This window comes from Nicotiana tomentosiformis, chromosome 4, assembly GCF_000390325.3.
Source record: "Nicotiana tomentosiformis chromosome 4, ASM39032v3, whole genome shotgun sequence".
NCBI lineage: Eukaryota > Viridiplantae > Streptophyta > Magnoliopsida > Solanales > Solanaceae > Nicotiana > Nicotiana tomentosiformis.
Window position 1 is genome coordinate 10,645,984 of NC_090815.1, and position 22,418 is coordinate 10,668,401.

The 22,418-nt window shown below is 32.7% G+C and overlaps 2 protein-coding genes and 1 long non-coding RNA gene across 3 annotated transcripts; 2 read left to right on the forward strand and 1 right to left on the reverse strand.

Moving 5' to 3' along the window:
* Positions 1-520: 520 nt before the first annotated feature.
* Positions 521-1,967, reverse strand: LOC108948881 (uncharacterized). Its single transcript, XR_001973670.2, has 2 exons — positions 1,820-1,967; positions 521-739 (listed from the first exon to the last, which is right to left on the reverse strand). It is a non-coding gene; the product is annotated as an uncharacterized lncRNA (long non-coding RNA).
* A 2,535-nt stretch (positions 1,968-4,502) lies between these two features.
* Positions 4,503-7,408, forward strand: LOC104118278 (glucan endo-1,3-beta-glucosidase 8-like). The gene is made up of 2 exons (XM_009629494.4): positions 4,503-5,255; positions 6,108-7,408. Exons 1-2 carry the CDS (start codon positions 4,933-4,935, stop codon positions 7,180-7,182), a joined length of 1,398 nt encoding a protein of 465 aa, XP_009627789.1. The 5' UTR covers positions 4,503-4,932; the 3' UTR covers positions 7,183-7,408.
* Positions 7,409-20,330: 12,922 nt separating this feature from the next.
* LOC104118277 (glucan endo-1,3-beta-glucosidase 8-like) lies at positions 20,331-22,312 on the forward strand. Its single transcript, XM_009629492.4, has 3 exons — positions 20,331-20,486; positions 20,730-21,096; positions 21,202-22,312. The coding sequence occupies exons 1-3, from the start codon at positions 20,411-20,413 to the stop codon at positions 22,274-22,276; spliced, it is 1,518 nt and encodes a 505-aa protein (XP_009627787.1). The 5' UTR covers positions 20,331-20,410; the 3' UTR covers positions 22,277-22,312.
* The last annotated feature ends 106 nt before the right edge of the window (positions 22,313-22,418 follow it).

Here is a 22,418-nt window from a genome sequence, read left to right on the forward strand (position 1 = left end):
GTCTCTATATTAATATTTTATCACTTAATAATAGTTAATTCATAATAGTATTATAACTCCTACTCCTATAGTTCAATTGTTTGGTTTGGTTTGGTTTATATAAACAACAATTGCAAGTAACTAATTTTTTTAATGTCTGATCTCTATGTAATATATAGACTCGGGGTAGCGTGTTTTGCTTGATCACCTTGCTGAAACACACAAAGTGCATTAAAATAGCAGTCTATTGCACTAAGCTTCCACTATGCATAAGATCGGGAAAAGGCCGGACCATAAAAGTTTATTGTACGCAGCCTTAGACTGCACTGCAAAGGGCTGTTTCCACGACTTGAACAAGTTACCTCCTGTTCACATGACAACGAATTTACCAATTACGCCAAAGCTCCCCTTATCAAACACACAAACTGCATTATCATCACAATTGTATTTTCACCAATCATATTTGATAAAGATCAAAGTACAAATAAGAAATCATAAGGACGAGCAAGAACAAAAACACACACGAAGAAATTAAAAAAGCAATTAACCAATTACATCTGGTTAATTACTTTAAATGTACAACACTTAAACTTTGAAATTTCCAATTAGGCTTATATTATTTCAGTTCAACCAGTCGTTGGAGGAGGTCGTTTGCCTGGAGGTTTTGGCATTTTTGCTCTTACAACTACGTGCGCCAACCCCTCGTCTTGAGCATTTGCTGCTTCAGCTTTCTCCACTAGCCCTTGATCTTTAGCATTTTCTAATCCCGACAAAAATGAAAACATAGACATACCCGAATCAACAACAATAATATACCCAGTGTAACCTCTTAAGTGAGGTCTGAGGAGAGTGGGACGTACACAACCTTACTCCTATCTTATGTGAGATAGAGAGACTGTTTCCGATAGACCCTCGGCATATACATACCCAAATCAAAGGGCAGCCCGCTGCGCTAACTAAGCTCCCGCTATGCGCAGGGTTCGGGGAAGGGCCGGACCACAAGGGTCTATTGTACGCAACCTTACCCTACATTATTTCTGCAAGAGCCTGCTTCCACGTACGACTCGAACCCATGACCTCCTAGTCACATGCCAACAACTTTACCAGTTACGTTAAGGCTCCCCTTCATATACGTACCCAAATCATTTTGCGAAAAATGAAAAAAGAGAACAAGATCTTAATAATGAAATCAACATGACGACTAATTAAGGGTTATAAGTCTAGTGGTATCAGTGTAAGTATGCTCGCGTTCTTGTGCCTTATCAGGGCACTTCTGTCATAGTGCCCGAACCAACGGTACACTAATCTCCTACTCTGGCACGAATAGTTTCGGGTTAACATAAACCACTAGAGGTTATGAATCCTTCTCAGAAATCTAAGGAAACTCCCAAAATATTCTTTTGAGTGATTCTTGCATCACAAAATTTAAAACAATAAAATATTTCTCCAGTTCTCATCAAAACAGTTCCATAAAAATCATGTAAAAGAAATTTCAATAGTTTATACATTAAAGAAATGTATGCAAGTTATGAATGTATAGACATGATTTGCGGAACAATATACTATTCTTGAGTTATCAACCAGAATAATTATCTAAGAACATTTCTATAATTCTAATGGATAATGTGAGTCCACTAATTCCATTAAAGGTCTTCGTAATGCAAATCAACATGATGACTAATTAAGCGTTATAATCTAGTGGTATGTGTAAGTGTTTTAGGTAAGGACGACCTCATTCCCCAATTTCCCTATGTAATATGAAAAACTTTTAAAAGAAAAAAGGACACAAACAAACATGGTGAAACATTTGTAGATAAGATAGTTTTCATCTCTTAATTACCTTTAGCAGGTTCTTCACTTGGAGTGATGGATTTAGACAGATCTTGAATCTCGTTTCTCTTATCTTCAGCCATCTTTCTAATTTTTTCTAGGTATTTTTTCCACAAGGCTCGAGTTGTGTGTATATAAGATTAATCATTGATGTTCATTTATTGCTTTTATCTAAATAGAGTTGACAACCGTGTGGTTTCCTAAAGCATTATAGACAGACATGCCGTGTGGGTTCTTTTTGGTACGAGATAAGAGATAATTAGTTACGCAATTAAATTTGAGATGAGTTTATTCCTGTTTAGTTGGGATAAAATGGTAATATAATTAAACTCGATATTAGTATTTTTTATCCCTATGAAAATGTGAGATAGCCCATCTCTAAATAATTAATTATGGGATAACTTATTTCTAGATCATAACGAATCACAAAGTTGACATTACATCTGTCTTTTCAATGGGCCAGTTGGACTATACAAAGGGATATGAAGATAACTTTATATTTTAATGGGCCACTTGTATTACTTCAAGGGACGTGCCCTTCTCTCTTTAATTAAAAATCTTCAAATAATAATTGAAGTGCTCTTTCAATATTTTACTTTCTTGTACGTTGTGGATACAATGTTAACTGTGGTTGAAATTAAATAGCATTCATCTTAAATTCTAGTCAGTGCTTTCAAGTTCATATAAGGTTTCTGCTGCTGCTGTTTTTGTTCATAAGCAAATAATATTAAAGATAGTACTCCCACCGTCTAAATTTATGGGGCAATGTTTAGCTGGTCATTAAGTTCAATTCAGAAAAGAAAATTGACACTTAGGGTCTAAAAAAGCAAAAGATATATAAATCATTTCATTAAGAAAAAAGTAAGATGTTTGGAGCTAATTTATTTGTAAATATAAAAATGTAAGTATATGCTAAAAGGAAAAGTGTGTCCAGGAAAAGAAAAAACAAATAGCAGTACATATATTTGGACAAAGATGATAATAATATATACGTTTGGTGAATTAATATCGTACGCATCCGTGGCGCAATGGTAGCGCGTCTATCTCCAGATCAGAAGGTTGCATGTTCGATTCACGTTGGGTTCAAAACTCCCAATCCATCTGTTGTGCCCCTTTTACTATTTGATTTTGGGGCCATTTTTTTTTAAAAAAATTGTACCATACCAAAATTTTGGTTATTCTATTATGTACAACCAAAATAAGATTTCGGAGACATTTTTTTAAAAAATTTGTACCATACCAAACTAACCAAAATAAGACTTTTCGAAACCATTCTAGTCATGTTGGTATCAGTTAATTTTCGGTATTTTATAGGACTTAGCAAAAATGTCTAGATATTTTTACTGTTTAAAGGATAATGAATTAAGAACATGAAAGATGACCAGAGTATAGATCCATCAACTCTTCAAAGCAGCGTAAAAAAAACTAAGCAAAGACAAAGAAATTATAAATCATACGAGTGAAAAGATATTAACCAAGTTTGGACTTAAGAATAAAGTTTATAGAAGATTAGATATTCAAAAAGATAAATCTACATCATAGGGAAGAAAACATATTCAATGCATTATAGTTTGCTACTCATAATCGCTAGAATGTGTCTTGCTAATGAATATGCTGGAAATAATTTAGTTTTAGTAGGAGTAGCATAATAGGTTTGAGAATTAGGATTTTGAGTTTAATTACTTGTTGGCTTGTAACCGTGTTCATAATTCTAAGGCCAAAGGAAAAATTTAATGCATTATTATTTTTAAACTTAATATATAAATATATATTCCACATGTAAATTTATTCGGTACGGTTCGAATGTTTTTTTCATGAAATAAAAAACATACCCTAATTATCGATATGGTTATAGATTTATATAAAAATTTACTATTTTATTAAAAAAAATCTAAAAATCGGTTCGGTACAGTTTGGTCGGTTTTTAAATATTCATTGACACCCCTAAATTCAAGCTAATTTTGGCCATCTAATCATACGGCACTCTACTGAATTGATATATATATATATATATATATATATATATATATATATATATATATATATATATATATATATATATATATATATATACACATACTTTTACGGCTACTAGATATAAATAGACTCGATCGCGGACTAAAAGTAATCTTTGCCCGAGAAAAAAACAATAATCGGATCTACTCATCCAAATATCTTATCAATGGAAATATGTACTAAAATGGTGACAAAGAAATCCATTAAGATAGGTTGATAAATTCACGGTAGATTGTGAACAGTAAACCGTTATAATATATATATATATAGTGGCGGACTCGGAATTTTTACCAAGCGAGTTCAAAATACAAAAAAATAAATATACAAATGCGTCAGCACAATAAATTATTAAAATTATGCAGAGAACAGAGGGGAAAATGCTGTATATAGGGGAAAAACACCATGTATAGCTGACTGGGACATCCGAGAAAACTTGAACCCACTTTGCCAATGGGCTGGACAATGCCTTTGCGAACCGGGTTCATATGAATCCTCTTGACCCCACGTGGATCCGTCCCGGTATATACAATAAAAGAATTTGTAGCTCTATTTACCAAAATTAGTAATATTAAATTATAACCACAAATATGTAACAGAATTAGTATGTCTATCCATAGAAAAATACATATATCTGATATTACACAAATGACGATGACTCACGATATATAAAACAAGCAGTGAAGCTGAATAATCGGAAATAGATGCCCACCTTTGACATTAGCCTTTTTTTCTTTTTGGTTTTCCTTTGAAAAATTGATCCTTTAAATTATTGAGGGAAACAAGTTATGTTTCTTCATCTTTTACAATTTTCTATTCTTTGGTAACATTGCTCCCTTTCTTTCCCCCCACCCCCACCCTCTCTATCTCCATCTATATATATATATACCCATGTAGTTTTAAGCAAACCTCCCTTTGGGATCTTTCAAATATAATTTGAAGAACCCATAAAGTTTCACTTTGTGTAAACATATGTAGGTATCACCTGCAATTATATTGCGCAAATAAGGTAAAAATAACTCCTCGAAAAATGAAAAACCTTTAGTACAACGGTAAAGATGTCCGGAAAATTGCAGTGAAGTTGAATTTTTCAAGGAATAAAAGGGCAAGATGAGGTTTATTATAGGCATTTTTTTCTTAATTTTGTTCATGGCAACTCAAGTGAACAGCTTTGTGGGCATAACATGGGGCAGAATGCAGTCACAACAATTGGTTCCATCAATGGTTGTTGACTTACTTTTACAAAATCAAATTCCAGCATTGAGATTAAGAACTTCAGGCTATGATATCAGTGAAATTTTTTCTGGAACTAATATTAGCCTCACTATTACTTTGGTAAATAATTTCATGTGGCAGGCAAATAGGAAAGACCTTGCATATACTTGGGTAAATGACCGAGTCAAGAATCCAGTAAACAAAGGTGTAAATATAGTGTACGTATTCGATCTTTTTTTTTTTAAGAACTATTATTATTGCAATCTCACATGTTGTGCAATTTGTTCCTATTATATTGCCGTTGCTACTATTTGTTACTTTATTTTCACTGTTCCTTGAGCTGAGGGTCTATCGAAAATAGTCTTTCTACCTTCATAAGGGAGGCCAAGATAAAATATGTATACACACTACCCTCTCCAGACCCCACCTGTGGGATTACACTGGATTTTGGTTGTGCCATTTGTTCCTATTATATTGTCGTTGCTACTGTTTGTTACTTTATTTTCACTATTCCATGAGCTGAGTGTCTATCTAAAATAGCCTCTCTACCTTCACAAGGGAGGCCGGAGTAAGGTCTGCATACACACTACTCTCCACAGACCCCATGTGTGGGATTACATTAGATTTTTTTGGTGTTGTGCCATTTGTTCCTGTTATATTGTCGCGCTACTGTTTGTTGCTTTATTTTCATTGTTCCTTAAGCTAGAGGCAGAGCTAGGATTTGAACCTTATGGGTTCGAGATTATAATTCTTTTAAGCTACTGGATGCCCAATTAATAATTTGTACATATTCATTGGATTTCTTAATACAAATATAGGGTTTGAACAAAAGTTACTGATTTCGCCCGAACCCGCGACCAACACCATGGCTCCGCCTCTGCCTTGAGTTGAGGGTCTATCGAAAATAGCCTCTCTACCTTCACAAGAAAGGGGTAAGATTTGCGTACACACTATCTTCTCCAGATCCCACATATGGGATTCCACTTTTTTTTTTTTTTTTAATTATTGCAATCTCCTTACTTAGACTTTGTGATTTTATTTCCTTAATATATGTTCTTATATTTCTTCAGAGATGTAACCGTTGGGACTGAACCATATTCGAATACGTTCATGAAAGAAGCAAGGACCGATCAAGTTGTGAAGGTAATAAAATTTATACGAGAAGCTCTTGACGATATGGGATTAGGGTATGTCAAAACTACAACTTCCCATGGCATGGATGTTTTAAAGCTTACAAAAGTTCCATCAGAAGCCGATTTTCGCGATGACATAAAAGAACAAATGCTTGAATCGTTAGAGTTCTTCAATCAAACTGGAGCACCCTTTGATTTGGTCATGTTTCCAATCCATTACGTAAACGAAGTATTGAATTATACTATGGAATTCGCGTTCTTTAATAATAAGAGCGAGTTCAAGATTCAAGATGGTAAGTTTACGTACACAAATGTTGTGGAGCTAATGATTGATTCCGTTGCATGGGCAATAAGAAAAGCAGGATACCCTAATATGAAAATTATGATAGGTCAAATTGGTTGGCCAACGGACGGATATCCACACGCCAATGTTGAAAATGCAGAGAGATTTTATAAGGGTTTCTTGAAATTTATAGCTTCAAATAAAGGAACACCTCTTAAGCCAGGTCCTATAGATGTATTTCTCCATAGTTTATCAGATGAGAATCTGTTTCGTACGATATATGGTGCATTTCAAAGACACTGGGGAATTTACGAAGCAGATGGGAATCCAAAATACAAGATTGATTTTTCATTACAAGATCGTGATATTTATCCAACTCAGGCTAAGGGGATTGTGAAAATGCCAAATAGGTGGTGTGTGTTTAATAGAAATAGAGAAAACATGGATTTGGTAAATAAGAACTATAATTTTGCATGCAATATAGCAGATTGTACGTCTCTGGAAAAAGGAGCCTCATGTGATGGACTAAGTGATGATTCTAAAATTTCTTATGCTTTTAATGTATTCTTCCAAAAGCAGAAGCAGAAGCAGAAGGTAGAATTGTGTGATTTTGATGGTTTAGGCGAAATTACAGCAGAAAATCCATCAACGGGTAACTGCGAGTTTCCTATAGAGATATTGACATTCCAAGATCAAGCAGTTAAAGATGGTATGATTTTAAGAATTTGACAAATACGAAATACTTTGTGCACCAGATGTCCTACCATTATTTTAGCGGCGAAACCGTGAAAGATCTAACATGATGGAATTGGTTGTGACAGAATTTAAATAGAAATGGAATCAAAGTCTTCCTCTACCACAAATAGCAAAGGCATTGTATTTCATGTAACGAGTGTGAAGAACATGGTTGTTGATCAAAATATATTCCAATTAATTTAAAGGATATTACTTTCTATATTGCTTTTTGCGTTCACTTTAGTGCCTTTTTAAATCTAGTCCAGTAACTCATATTGCAACCGTCACACCTCTTTTTTTTGCCCCAAAAGATATGTATTATGGATTATTATGGGTTAAAATTTTTTCCAACTAAAATCACAAATTTGAATAGAGATTATTTTATTTACTGAATCGCCACTTGGAATTGATTTTTTTGGTGTTCCAAGTCACATTTTATTTGAATTACTAGTCAAAGAAAGGTTTGACTCTATTATTATTGGTCTGCGAAAACAAAGTCCGGGTAAGAAATTCTGTTGACCGGAGAGAAGGTGTAAAGCATTCCCCGAGTCCCGTGGTTCTAGCACGATCGCTTTATTGACTACAACTTGGCTTGAATTAGTTTTAGATAAGCTGTGATTTATTGGTTTTCGTGTTTTATCTATCCGCTTTTATATTAAAATATAGAATTATCTTTGAAATGAATTACTTGTGTGAATTCGTTTTGTTTATTTTGCCAAAATCATGTCACGTGTACGTGCACGCAATTAATAGCATTTTTATTATATTTAAGGTTGTTTCTCCTAAAGTTGCGCGAACGCATACCTTGATTTTAGTTTTGGGAATCGTAATTATGTCACGAGAACGTATACATAATCACGATGATTCAATTAATTAAGAGTACGTCTAAAACACTCTAGCGCATTCATGATTTATTTCTTTCCTAATTTTGAGATTATTATGAAGGTCATGGATTATGGAATTACTTGTGGAAGAAGTGTATGATTTTAGATATTTGAATAAATAAACCATCATATACCAATACCCCACCCCCCAATAATTGAAGACCAAACTCATTAGGGTCTAAATCTTCCCAACTTTAAAGCAAGTTTGAATACCATATTTTCAAAAACATGATTAAGCATATTGTATTTAAGGACTAACTTACATTATTATTTATAAAGTTTAAAGGCAAATAAATAAAATCACATGAAATAAGATAAAAAGAACAGAGTTAAGAATAAACTTTTAATGCAAAATTTCTAATTAAATGAGTCTCCAAGAACATGTATAACAACTCAGACGAACGTCGAACACGCATAAGCGACGAATAACATCAAACCTAGTGAACTGAGCTCCAACAGAATTCTCGACCTCGACTATTGACTCCACTTTTTGGCGTGTAAAAAGGGATATTATGAAGTATTTTTGTTGGGTTTTGGGTGATGACTTGCTGGATTTTTCGAAAGAAAGACGAATAAAGAATGACACGATTAGAAATTCCCTTAGCGTAGAAGAAGAAAAATAATTTCTCTCAATTCCCTCCTATATTTTTTCTTCTTCTCTCCCTCTTTTCTCCTCACATTTCTCTTCTATTTATAGAAACAATTTCGGAAATTTTCATATTTGTTTTAATTATTTTATTATTTTATTAATTTTTAATTAAAAAGAATTCCTACTTCCCATTTTTCTTCTTTTTAAAAAACAATAATTCCCCACTTTACTTTACTTTTATTTTTTAATTTCTCACTTCTTTTACTTTACTTTTTTTTCATTTATTTTACTTTTCTTTTTTTAATTTCCACTTATTTTACTTGTCTTTTTTTAAATTTCCACTTTCTTTTACTTTTTTTTAAAAAAAATTCAGCTACCTTTACTTTTATTTTTTAATTTCATCTTTATTTTACTTTATATTTTTTTAAATTTCCACATTATTTTACTTTTATTGTTTTAAATTTTCTACTTTCTTTTAGTTTTTACAAAAAAAATAATTTCCACATAATTTTACTTTTAATTTTTTATTCCATACTTTTAATTTTTTTATTATTTTATTCCCATACGAAAATTAAAAAAATATTTCATTTTTTAGGTTTTTTTAATTTATTGTATTTTAAAATAAAGATAAAAAATAAAAATAATACTAATAGTAATAATCTGACCTTTTAAAATATTTTTAATTCTTACCCTATATAAAAAAAATATAACAAAGCTAAAAAATATATATATTAAATTTCTAAAAATATTTACATAGTATAAGGTGGTAAAAATTCAAATATAATAAAAAATTAGGTGCTCACAGCAACCCAACTTCTTGAAGGAAGCATGTGCTTAATCTTAGGCCACTTTTTTGGAAAGGAAAAGAGGGAGGGAAAAGAGAGTGCATTTTCAAATTATGAAATAAATACTAAAAATAACAATAATGGTTGTCAAAATAAATAAAATATATAAGAAAGTGCTCTTATTTTTTTCAAAAAAAAAAAATTCTCTTATTGTTATATTTCTTTATGATTACTCTTGCAAAATTAGACTTTTTGATTCCGAGTATGCATTTCGATCAAATTTATTTTTGTCTGTCTATAAAATATTTCGGTAAACTATTGAAACTAGAAGATAATATTATGTATACGCCACATACATATAAGGACTTGTCTAGTAATGTAACGACCCAATCGGTTGTTTTGACTTTTAGAACTCCATTTCCTTAAATAAAATTTTCCGTATGTGCTTTAATGATTTATGACTTGTGGGGATGGTTGGTTCGGGATGTGAAAGTGTTTGGATTGAAATCGGAATACTTGGTTTCTTAAGTTGGCTTTAAAAGGCCAAGTTTGACTTTGGTCAACATTTTGAGCAAACGGATTCGGATCAATATTTTGATAGTTTTGGTAGATCCGTATCGTGATTTGAGACTTGGGCGTATGCCCGGAATCAAATTCCGAGGTCCCTACCCCGAGATATAGAATTTTGATGAAACAATTAAAAATATTTAAGTTCAATTAGTGATCGGATGTCGAATTATGTGCAAACGACCCCGCAATAGAATTTTAATGATTTCAACAGCTCTGTATGGTGATTTTGGATTTAGGAGCGTGATCGAAATTTTATTTGAAAGTCCGTAGTGAAATTTGGCTTGAAATGGCTAAAACAAGAATTTAAGTTTGGAAGTTTGACCGGGGAGTAGACTTTTTGATACCGGAGTCGGAATACAGTTTCAAAATTTTTTATAGGTCTGTTATGTCATTTATGACTTGTGTGCAAAATTTGAGGTCAATCGGAGTTGATTTGATAGGTTTCGACATCGAATGTAGAAGTTGAAAATTTTAAGTTTCATTAAGCTTGAATTGGAGTATAATTCGTGGTTTTAGCGTCGTTTTATATGATTTGAGGTTTCAAATAAGTTCGTATGATGTTGTAGGACTTGTTGGTATATTTAGTTGAGGTTCCGAGGGTCTCGGATGGATTCCGGGTGGTTAAAGGATCGAATTTGGAATTTGAAGAAGAGTTAGCTGATATTTGGTGTGATCGCGGGTGCGAAAAATCCATCGCGGGTGCGAAGCTGCAGGTGCGAAAAATTCATCGCGGGTGCGAAGCCGCAAGTGCGAAAAATTTTGCCGCGGGCGCGATGATCGCTGGGCAGTGAGTATTTAAAACGGGAATTTGAGCATTTTTGCTCATTTCCCTATTCTAGGACGATCTTGGAAGCTTCTTGAGAGGAGCATTCACCTAGAAACTTGGAGGTAAGTTAATTCACACCTATTGCAAGTTAAATACATGGTTTATATGTGGATTTAGACATGAAAATTTGTAGAAATTTGGAGTTTTGAAAAAAACCCTAGAAATTGGTATTTTTGATTTTTCACCACGAAAATGGTTATGGAATTGGATGAAAATTATATATTTGAGTTTTTGAGATTATGGATAACAATTTTCATAAATTTTAGGAATTTTACCATTTTGGATAAGGTAATTTATTTAATAGATAAATTTCGAATCATTTAGCATATATTAATTATTTTGTATAATATTTGGATAGTTTTGAATTTTTCGGTATCGAATCGAGAATTCAACGCGACGTGGTAATCGAAAAGTAGGCTTTGAGACGAGGTAAGTCTCTTGTCTAATCTTGTGAGTGGGAAATTACCCCATAGGGATTAATTAAATAATTATTACTAATTGCGGGGCTACGTACGCACGAGGTGACGAGAGTCCGTGCGTAGCTACTATTAATGCTAAAGTCCGGGTAGTTTAGGACTCAAAGCATGAATTACTTGTGTAAATTATATTCTTTATTAATTAAATTATTTGATGTGTATATTGTGAATTGTTATGAAAGGTAGCAAAAGATAAAATTTTCATATGCTTAATTTTTGTTTAGATTAAATAAATTGTTAAAAGAAATTATTCATCTTCTCGAATTTCTCTTATAATAAACATACTCTCATTCCCGGAGGTGCATAAGAAAAGTGTCCTCCTTTCTTGTGGAACGGGCCGAACGCCTCGGCAAGATAGATGCATCTATGGATCGTGCCGCACGTCCCTCGGCAATGTACACGACACTCTGGATTGGGCCGTACGTCCTCGGCAGAAACCGTGCTTAATAATAATAATCACACTGTACCTTAATAACTTATTTCAGCTTTCGAAACTAATTGATAAATTGAAGAATCCTTGGAATTTAATGAATTATTATGCGTGCTTGTTAAGGAATTAATTGTTATTCCTATAAATGAGATTAATTGATAAATTAAAAATTATTTGAATTGAAGGAATTTAATTAATATATTGAGAATTGTTGCATTTGAAGGAATTTAATTACTTTTTCTGGTTAAGTAAATTATTGTTAACTCTGTGAATCGCGTTGATATAAATATTTCTATTTTCATGATTATTTAATATTATTGACTCATAGTGAGTGTCAAAGTCGGTCATCTCGTCTCTACCTCTTCGAGATTAGGCTTGATACTTATTGGGTACACGTTGTTTTTGTACTCATGCTGCACTTGCTGCACATTTTATTGTGCAGGTACATATTTGTCTAGCGGCCTTGTGGGTGCAGAGGTGTGGTTAATAATTGTGGGGACATAGGTGAGCTGCATTCTGTATTACGATCCGCAGCCAACAGAGTCTCCTTCAGAAATATTATATTTTTTCTGTCTAATTTGTATTCTCGACAGATGCTGTATTTTATTTTTAATTCCCTAGTAAATGCTCATGCACTTGTGATACCGAGATTTGGGATGATTATGGGTTGCACTGTATTGGAAAATTTTAAAGATATTATTACGTATTTTGTAAACTTCATCTTCTGCTATTTAATTGATGGGAGCAACTATGACTTCAAAAATATTAAAATGAGAATTTATTTAGTATTTATTGTTGGCTTATCTGACAGCGGTGTCCGACGCCATTACGGCCTTTATGGATTTTGATCGTGACAAGTAATTTTAGTCCCTTTAAAGTATTGTGTCCGTGACAAGTGGATTGGAAGAATAATAACAAAGAAAATCTTTATTTGCTAAAATATACTATGCAACTTCCTGATACGGATAGGAATGTTGAATATAACACAATCCCAAATGAAAACAACAAGAACAAGGACAATAAAAATGAAACAAAGAGAATTCAAACGAGAGTAAACTAATTAAGGCCCTAATTGTGGTAAATAATTGACAAAAATTAACTATGACATTAAATCACCATAATTACCTAACCGGTAGAATAAAATTTATAGAAATTAAAACAAGGAGGAAATCAAAATCAGTTCACCATACAAGAGTCCTCTTCTTGAAGTTGCATCTTTTCTTTTCGAAATTTAAAAAAAGCAACAGAATGAACATGAATACCTCATACTTCTAGCCCGTTTGGCCAAGTTGGAGAAATCAATTTATTTTGAGAATTATTTTTTTTAAAAATGCTTTTGAAAAAGTATTTTTAGACCGAAGCAGTTTGTGTTTGGCTAATCACTCTGAAAAGCACTTTTGAGCAATAATTTGTGTTTGGCCAAGCTTTTCAGAAAGTACTTTTAAGTATCAAATTACGAATAAGAACATGAATATATTTACTTAATAGTTAATATTTTAAGTAAATAAATAATCTCAAAAATTTGTTATTACAAGCAATAATTAAATTTTTTTATTTTATTTAAATAAAATATGAAAATAAAATTTAAAAATACTTAATTCTTTTAATATAAGTTAAATATATTAAAAATTATTCAACAAATATAAAAGCATTCACCCCTAAAGTCACTATATATTAGAAAGTTCTAAAAATAATTGAAAATATGTATACATTAATATCCTAAGTATTAGGTTTAACGGTTATTTTTGTATATACTATATTTTATTAAGGGTATTCTTGGTAAGAAGAAAAGTCAAAACTGTTTCTTCTGCTTCTGCTTTTGGGAAGAAACTACTTTTTTCTGCTTCTTAGAAACTGCTTCTGCTTCTTCCTAAAAATACTTTTTCCCCCAAAAAAAGCTTGGTCAAATACCTCAAGTTAGGAAAAGAAATGTTTTTGGAAAAAATAAAAAGCACTTCTGGCCTCTTGAGAAGCTTGACCAAACATGCTATTATCCTATTTTGAACAAAAAAGAAAAAAACATGGTCACGACTCAATGGTAGATAAATCTTCAAGAAAAGAAGAAATGAAGGAAAACAACTATACTGACGAATCATTGTTGCTTAATTTCTTCGTGTTTGAAGCAACACGAACTGATCTTTATTCAAGGCAGATGTGGATTCAAGATTTAAAGTTTATGGGATCCAATAGTGATTTCAAGTAAATATATAATAAAAACTAAATTCACAATAAAATATTTATAGATATTTAATAAATTTTTTAACATATTTACTAAGTTTGGTCATAAGATACACGTGAACCCATAGCTGCACTATAGCTCTACCCTGATTAAAGGAAAGAATAATGTTGATGATTGAACGAAAATCTAAAAATTGTGTTGAATTCTCGTTATATGGCCCTAAAATGTCAAAAATAAAATATGAGGAACGGTCATGGTGAAGAGATGACTATTGTTCATTAGGTCATTTTTTATGATCTCGCAAAATTTTAGGTGATTCGGAGCCGGTCATCTGAATTCATATAGATGGCGTGGACGAAAGAACACGAAATTTTGGAAATCATCTTGGATTCCTGTTTTATGGCACTAAAATGTCAAAAGCAAGGAACGATAATGCCGAAGTGATGACTATTGTTCGTTAGGTTATTTTTATGAGCCCACAAAATTTTAGACGATTCGGAGCTGATCGCCCAAATTTATGCAGATGGCATGGACTATGGCATACGAAAATCTGAAAATTGTCGTGAATTCCTATTTTATGGCCCTAATACACCGAAAGACGAGCAACGGTCATGGCAAAGAGATGTTTATTTTTCGTTAGATTATTTCTTATGGGCCCACAAAACTTTAGGCGGTTCGGAGTCGGTCGTCCGAATTCATGCAGATGGAGTGGACTATAGCACACGAAAATCTGGGAATCGTGCTAAATTCCTGATATATGGCCCTAAAATGCCAAAAACTGAGGAACGGCCATGGCGAAACGATGAGTATTACTCATTAGGTCATTTTTTATGGTCGCACAAAATTTTAGGCAATTCAGAGTCGGTCGCATGAAATTAAGTAGATGGAGTGGACTATAGCACACAAATTTGGGAATCGTGTTGAATTCCTATATTATGGACCTAAAATGCCAAAAGAAGAGGAGCGATCATGGCACGAAGAGATGACAATTATTCATTGGGTAATTTTTTATGGTCCCGCAAAAGTTTTAGATGATTCAGAGTTGGTCGCCCGAATTCATGCATATGGTGTGGATAACACATGAAAAATTTGAAAATCTTTCTAAATTCCTGTTTTACGATCCTAAAATACCAAAAATCAAGAAACGATCATGGAGACGTGATTACTGTTATTCATTAGGTCGTTATTAATGGTCCACAGAAATTTAAGGCAATTTGGAACTGATTGCTCGAATTCATACAGATTGCGTGGACTAGCACACGAAAATCTAGGAATCGTGCTGAATTTCTTTTTTTATGACCTTAAAATGCCAAAATATGTGAAGTGGCCATGGCAAAGCGATGACTATTGTTCATTCAGTAATTTCTATGGTCCTGCAAAATATTAGGCGATTCGGAGTCGGTCGACCAAATTCATCAGATGACATGGACTATAGCACACGAAAATCTGGTAATCGTGTTGAATTTTAATTTTATGGCCCTAAAATGTCAAATAATGAGAAACGGTCATGGAGAAGTAATGACTATTGTTCATTAAGTCGTTTTTATGGTCCCGCAAAATTTTAGGTGATTCTAAACTGGTCTCCCGAATTCATGCATGTGGCGTGGAGTATAGCACAAGAAAATTTGGGAATCGTACTGAATTCTTGTTATATGGCCCTAAAATACAAAAAAGGAGCAAAGATCATGGCGGAGCGAAGACTATTATTCATTATATCATTTCTTATGGTCCCACAAAATTTTAGTCGATTCGGAGTCGGTCGCCCAAATTCATGCAGATGGCATGGACTATAGTACATAAATTTGAGAATCATGTTGAATTCCTATTTTATGACCCTAAAATGCCAAACAATGAGTAACGGCCAAGACGAAACGATGATTATTGTTCATTAGATCGTTTTTATGGTCCCGCAAAATTTTAGGCGATTAGAGTTAGCCGCCCAAATTCATGGAGATGGTGTGAACTATAGCATACGAAAATCTAGGAATCGTATTGAATTCCTATTTTATGGCTCTAAAATACCAAAAAACGAGAAATGGTCATGGCGAAGAGATGACTATTGTTTATTAGGTCATTTTTTATGGATCCACTAAATTTTAGGCAATTCGGAGCCGGTCATTCGAATTCATGCAGATGACGTGAACTATTGCACATGAAAATCTAGGAATCATGCTGAATTCCGATTTTATGGCCCTATAATTCCAAAAACAAAAATGAGGAACGGTCACGACGAATCGATGACTATTGTTCATTAGATCGTTTTGTGATCCCCCAAAATTTTAGGCGATTTGGAGCCGATAGCCTGAATTCATGCAGATGATGTAGACTATAGCACACGCAAATTTGGGATCGTACTGAATTCTTATTTTATGGCCCTAAAATAACAAAAGAAATATGGAACGGTCATGGAGAAGTGATGACAATTGTTCATTAGGTCATTTTTATGGTCCCGCAAAAGCTTAGGCGATGCATGGCCAGTCGCTCGTATTCAAGCAAATGGCGTGGAATATAACACACGAAAATCTGAGAATCGCGTTGAATTCTTATTTTATGGATGCAAAATGTTATAAAATGAGGAACGGTTATGGCGAAGCATTTTTCATTAGGTAGTTTTTTATAGTCCCCGCAAAATTTTAGGCGATTCGGAGTCGGTCGCCCAAATTCATGCAGATGGTGTGAACTATTGCACACGAGAGAATTGTGCTGAATTTCTATTTTATGACCCTAAAATACCAAAACAAAATAAGGAATGTCATGGTGAAGTGATTACTATTGTTCATTAAGTCATGTTTTATGGTCCAGCAAAATTTTATGTGGTTCGGAGCCGGCACCTGAATTCATGCACATGACATGGACTAGCATATGAAAATCTAGGAATCGTGCTGAATTCTTTTTTGTGGCCTTAAAATATCAAAAAATAAGGAACATTGATGGCAAAGCGATGACTATTTTTTATTAGGTCATTTTTTATGCTTCCGTAAAAGTTTAGGCGATTCGGAGTCGGTCGCCCGAATTCATGCAGATGGCGTGGACCATAACACACAAAAATCTGGGAATCGTGTTGAATTCCTGTTTTATGGTCCTAAAATGTGAAAAGAACGAGGAGCGGTCATGGAGAAGCGATGACTATTGTTCGTTAGGTCATTTTTTATGGTCCCCCAAAATTTTAGGCGATTCAGAGCCGATCACCCAAATTCATGTAGATGGCGTGGAATATAGCATATAAAAATCTGGAAATCGTACTGATTTCCTATTTTATGGCCCTAAAACACCAACAAAGGAGGAACGCTTATGAAGAAGTGATGACTATTGTTCATTAGGTCATTTTTATGGTCCCGTAAAATTTTAGGCAATTCATAGTTACCTGAATTCTCGCTATGGCGTGGACTATAGAAACGAAAATCTAAGAATCATGGTGAATCCTATTTTATGGCCCTAAAATGCCATAAAATGAGAAACGGTCTTGGCAAAATGATGACTATTGTTTAATAGGTCATTTTTATGGTCCCGCAAAATTTTAGGCATTTCGGAGCCGGTCACCCGAATTCATGCATATGGCGTGAACTATATAATACGAAAATTTTAGAATCGTGTTGAATTACTGTTTTATAGCCCTAAAATACCAAAAAATAAGGAACGGTTATGGTGAAGCGATGACTATTGTTCATTAGGTCATTTTTTAGATCCCACAAAATTTTAGGCATTTCAGAACCGGTCACCCGAATTCATGCAAATGGCGTGGACTATAAAACACGAAAATTTGGGAATCGTGATAAATTCCTATTTTCTGGCCCTAAAATACCAAAAGAAAAAAGAGGAACGTTCATGGAAAAACGATGACTATTGTTCATTAGGTTATTTTTTATGGTCTGCAAAGTTTTAGGTGATTCAGATCTGGTCGCCCGAATTCATGCAGATGGCGTGGACTACAATGCACGAAAATCTGAGAATCGTGTTAAATTTCTATTTTATGGCCCAAAATTGACAAAGAACGAGGAACAGTCATGGCGAAGCGTTGGCTATTGTTCATGAAGTCATTTTTGATGGTCCCGCAAAATTTTATGCGATTCAGAGCCGGTCGCCCGAATTCATGCAGATGGCGCGAACTATAACACACAAAAATCTAGGAATCGTGCTGAAATCCTACTTTATGGTCCTGAAATGCCAAAAAATGAGGAACGATAATGGCTTAGCGATGACTATTGTTCATTAGGTCATTTTTTATGGTCTCCCAAAATTTTAGGCGATTCGGAGCCGATTGCACTAATTCATGCAGATGTAGCACACCAAAATTTGGGATTCGTGCTGAATTCCTATTTTACAGCCCTAAAATGCCATAAACGAGGAACAGTCATGGCGAAGCGATTACTATTGTTCATTTGTTCATTTTTTTTTGTCCCGCAAAAGTTTAGGCGATTTGAAGTCGGTAGCCCGAATTCATGCAGACGACATAGATTATAACACACGAAAATCTAGGAATCCTGCTGAATTCTTTTTTTATGGCCCTAAATACTAAAACAATATAAGGAACATTGATGGCGAAGCGATGACTATTTTTCATTAGGTCATTTCTTATGATCCCACAAAATTTTAGGCTATTCGGAGTGAGTCGCCCGAATTCATGCAGATGGCGAGGATAGCACGGAAATTTAGGAATCATGCTGAATTCTTGTTTTATGACCCTAAAATGCAAAAAAAATGAGGAACATTATGGTAAAGCGATGACTATTGTTCAATAGGTCGTTTCTGATAAATATTTTGAATGATTTCATAGTGTAAATTTTTTCTTATATTTTCAGTTTAAAGTGTAAACTCTTAAATAATTAAACAAATTGGTGACTCATCTATACTATGTTAAAAACATGAAGACCCTTAGCGAAATGTCATTCGCTTTTTTTACCCTTTAAAAATAGGGTTCACACTGAATAAAATAGTCATTCAAATTAATTTTCTAATATTTAGGAATAATAATTTAATTATTTTCCTAATATTTAGGAATAGTCATTTAATTAATTTTCTAATATTTAGTATTTTAAAATCAACTATTTTTTACTAGAAATCTTTTCTTATTTAAAATATATAACAACTATTAATATTTAGGATTTTAAAATTAATAAAAAATTTACCTTATTTAAATTAACATACTTTTCATATTAAGATAATATGAGTTATATTTTCTTGAAGCACGTGGAACACACTTGAGGGACAAAGAGTATGTTTATTATTTAAAACTTTAAATCAAAAGAACGCCATTAGTTAATGCATTTTATTTGATTTTAGTTTTGGAAGAATTAGTTTTGAAATTTTAAAAAAGAATTCCTCTTTTAGGTTTTTGTTGTCTTTTATACTTCGTGTGTATTTTGACTCATCATTAACTTTAATTATTGATATAACTATGAAACTCGTAACAAATATCAGTATTAATAGTAATATTCTCATAATAAATCCATTCAAATAATAAAAAAAACCATATTTCAGCAACTAACTTCATGAATTAAGAGAGATAATATCCAGTCAGTTGAATCTAAGTACAATGTCACTAAATATTATCAATAAATAGCTTTAAATTAGTTAACTATAATTCACTTTTATAATTCAAAAAATTAAAAATGTATATGCAAATTAGAAATAAATATTGCAAATACTATTGTAATGATTTATCGAAATGCACATTAAAATCTGCATGAAATGTTAATAAATTTTATACATTTTGAGAATTATATTACATTATGATACCTTCATGTTGGTTAAAATAATAAAAATAAATATTAATTTTCTACCTTAATTTTTATGATAATTATTGTTTTTTGAAACACATGTAGTTGGGTTTAAACAACCCATCCAACTAAATTTTCTTACGTTAGTTAAACCTAATAATATGGAGTCTTTTATTATTATTTTATTTTTCAGTTTAAGTTCCATTAAGGAATAAGATAAAATTTATATTATGTACTTGAGCAAATAGAATTTATTTTATAAGGTCATGAAGAAAATAATATTGTTATAAAATATATTTGAGTACGAGTCAACATATTATTCTGTTATGTTTGAGCCACTAAAGCAAACATATACATAAGTTATGATAAGATATTAGAATACTTTTGTGTGAGGTACATAGTTTTTTCTTTATTAAGTTGACTATATATGATCAATATTCATCATTTTCAAGAGTTTGTGCTTTTTTTAGTTTTATTTTATAACTCAATTACATAGGTTAATAATTTTTGTGTAATTTTAAAAATTTATACTCTTTGATATGAAGTAAATAAAACAAGTGAAGGTGAATAATGGGTTCGTTCTCTAAATTAAACTGAGATAAATGGTGATTGGTGTGTAACTCATAAACTTATAACCTTTAATGCATGCCCGTAATAAGCGGACATGTGTATTCACCTTTGGTGTAAGTTTATTTTTCTTTTTTTCCCTAGGAGAATCTGATCACTTAAACTATTGAGGGAAACACCTCCTTCTCTCCATCTATTCATGTACAAGCAAACACCTATGGGATCTTCAAATTTAATTTGGAGAGCCACAAAAAACTTAGTTTGTGACAAGACAGGTATATATCATCCTAGACTTTTATAGGGAGTTTCTGTTCAATCTCTTTCGTTACATTGCATAAATAAGGTAAAAAATAAACTTTTTATACATATATAAATAGTAAAATCAAGAAACATAATTTAGTGCAACGGAAAAGATTGCTCAAAAATTGTTTTACGTCGTAAAATTGAATTGTAATTGTAATATTCTTGTATTTATTCAAATCTCATTATGTTGTTAAAATTCCTGGCTTCGCTTCTAGGTACCATTGTGGCGAAGCGCAATCCTTCAAAAAGAAAAGGCAAGATGAGGCTAAGCATAGGCATATGTTTCATGGTTTTGTTCATGGCAACTCGTGTAAATAGCTTTGTGGGCATAACATGGGGCAGACAACAATCACAACAATTGGTTCCATCAATGGTTGTTGACTTACTTTTACAAAACAAAATTCCAGCATTGAGATTAATGACTTCAGCCAATGATATTATTGAAATATTTTCTGCTACTAACATTAGCATCACAATTACCCTTGGACATCAAGCCTTTAATATGGTAAATAGGAAAGACCTTGCCTATATATGGGTAAATGACCGAGTCAAGGAACCTGTCAACAAAGGTGTAAATATAGTGTATGGTGTTCAATCTTTTTTTTTTCTTTCAAAATCAAAATTTTCATTGCAATTTCCTTGAACTACACTTCGTGATTTTATTATACTTTCTTGTAATTTTTTCAGGGAAGTTACTGTTGGGTCTGAACCGTTTTCAAGTTCGTTCTTTAGAGAAACTTCAAAGACCTATCAATTGGTGAATGTGTTAAAACTTGTACGAGGAGCTCTAAATGATATGGGTTTAGGGTATATAAGAACAACAACTTCCCATGGTATGGATGTTTTAAAGCTTACAAAAGTTCCATCAGAAGCCGATTTTCGCGATGATATAAAAACCCTAATGCTTGAATCCCTAGAGTTCTTCAATCAAACAGGAACACCCTTTCTTTTAAACATGTTTCCAATCCAAATGGTTAGAGAAATACTTGAATGTCCTATGGAATTTGGGTTCTTTGATAATAAGAGCGAGTTCAAGATTCAAGATGGTAATGTCACGTACAGAAATGCAGTGGAGTTAATGATTGATTACGTTGCATGGGCAATAACAAAAGCAGGATACCCTAATATGAAAATTATGATAGGTCAAATTGGTTGGCCTACGGACGGATATCCACATGCAAATATTGAAAATGCACGTAGATTTCACAAGGGTTTATTGAAATATTTAGCATCAAATAAAGGAACACCTCTTAGGCCAGGACCTATAGATGTATTTCTCCATAGTTTATCAGATGAGAATGAGTTTCGCTCTGTATTTGGTGCATTTCAAAGACACTGGGGAATTTACGAAGCAGATGGAAATCCAAAATACAAGATTGATTTTTCATTACAAGATCGTGATATTTATCCAACTCAAGCTAAGGGGCTTGTGACAATGCCAAATAGATGGTGTAAATTTGATGGAGATAACAGTGATAAAGATTTAGTGAATAAATATTATAATTTTGCATGTCAAGAAGCAGATTGTACACGTTTGGAAGAAGGAGCTTCGTGTGATGGATTAAGTGACGATTCTAAGATTTCCTATGCTTTTAATGCATATTTTCAAAAGGAGAAGCAAAAGGTAGAAGCTTGTGATTTTGAAGGTTTAGGTGAAATTACAGCAGAAAATCCATCTGTGGGTATTTGTCAGTTTCCTATTGAAATATTGGCATTACAAGATCAAATTGGTAAAGATAATTCTATATCAATAAGAATTTGATAGAAATATCAAAGTTTTTCTCATCCAAGAATCAAAGGCATCATTCTGTGAAGAACATATGATTGCTGATCAAAGTTTTTCTTTTAATTGTTTTTTAAATGTTTTTGGTTTACCAAAGACTTAAAGACTGATATTCAATCTT

What these genes read in the sequence shown, in the direction of transcription:
- LOC104118278 (XM_009629494.4), top strand. Translation starts at nt 4,933, where the DNA reads ATGAGGTTTATTATAGGCATTTTTTTCTTAATTTTGTTCATGGCAACT. An exon ending in AACAAAGGTGTAAATATAGT is followed by an intron (nt 5,256 to 6,107) that starts GTACGTATTCGA and finishes ATATTTCTTCAG; the next exon opens with AGATGTAACCGTTGGGACTG.
- LOC104118277 (XM_009629492.4), top strand. Translation starts at nt 20,411, where the DNA reads ATGTACAAGCAAACACCTATGGGATCTTCAAATTTAATTTGGAGAGCC. An exon ending in CTTAGTTTGTGACAAGACAG is followed by an intron (nt 20,487 to 20,729) that starts GTATATATCATC and finishes CTTCGCTTCTAG; the next exon opens with GTACCATTGTGGCGAAGCGC. An exon ending in AACAAAGGTGTAAATATAGT is followed by an intron (nt 21,097 to 21,201) that starts GTATGGTGTTCA and finishes TAATTTTTTCAG; the next exon opens with GGAAGTTACTGTTGGGTCTG.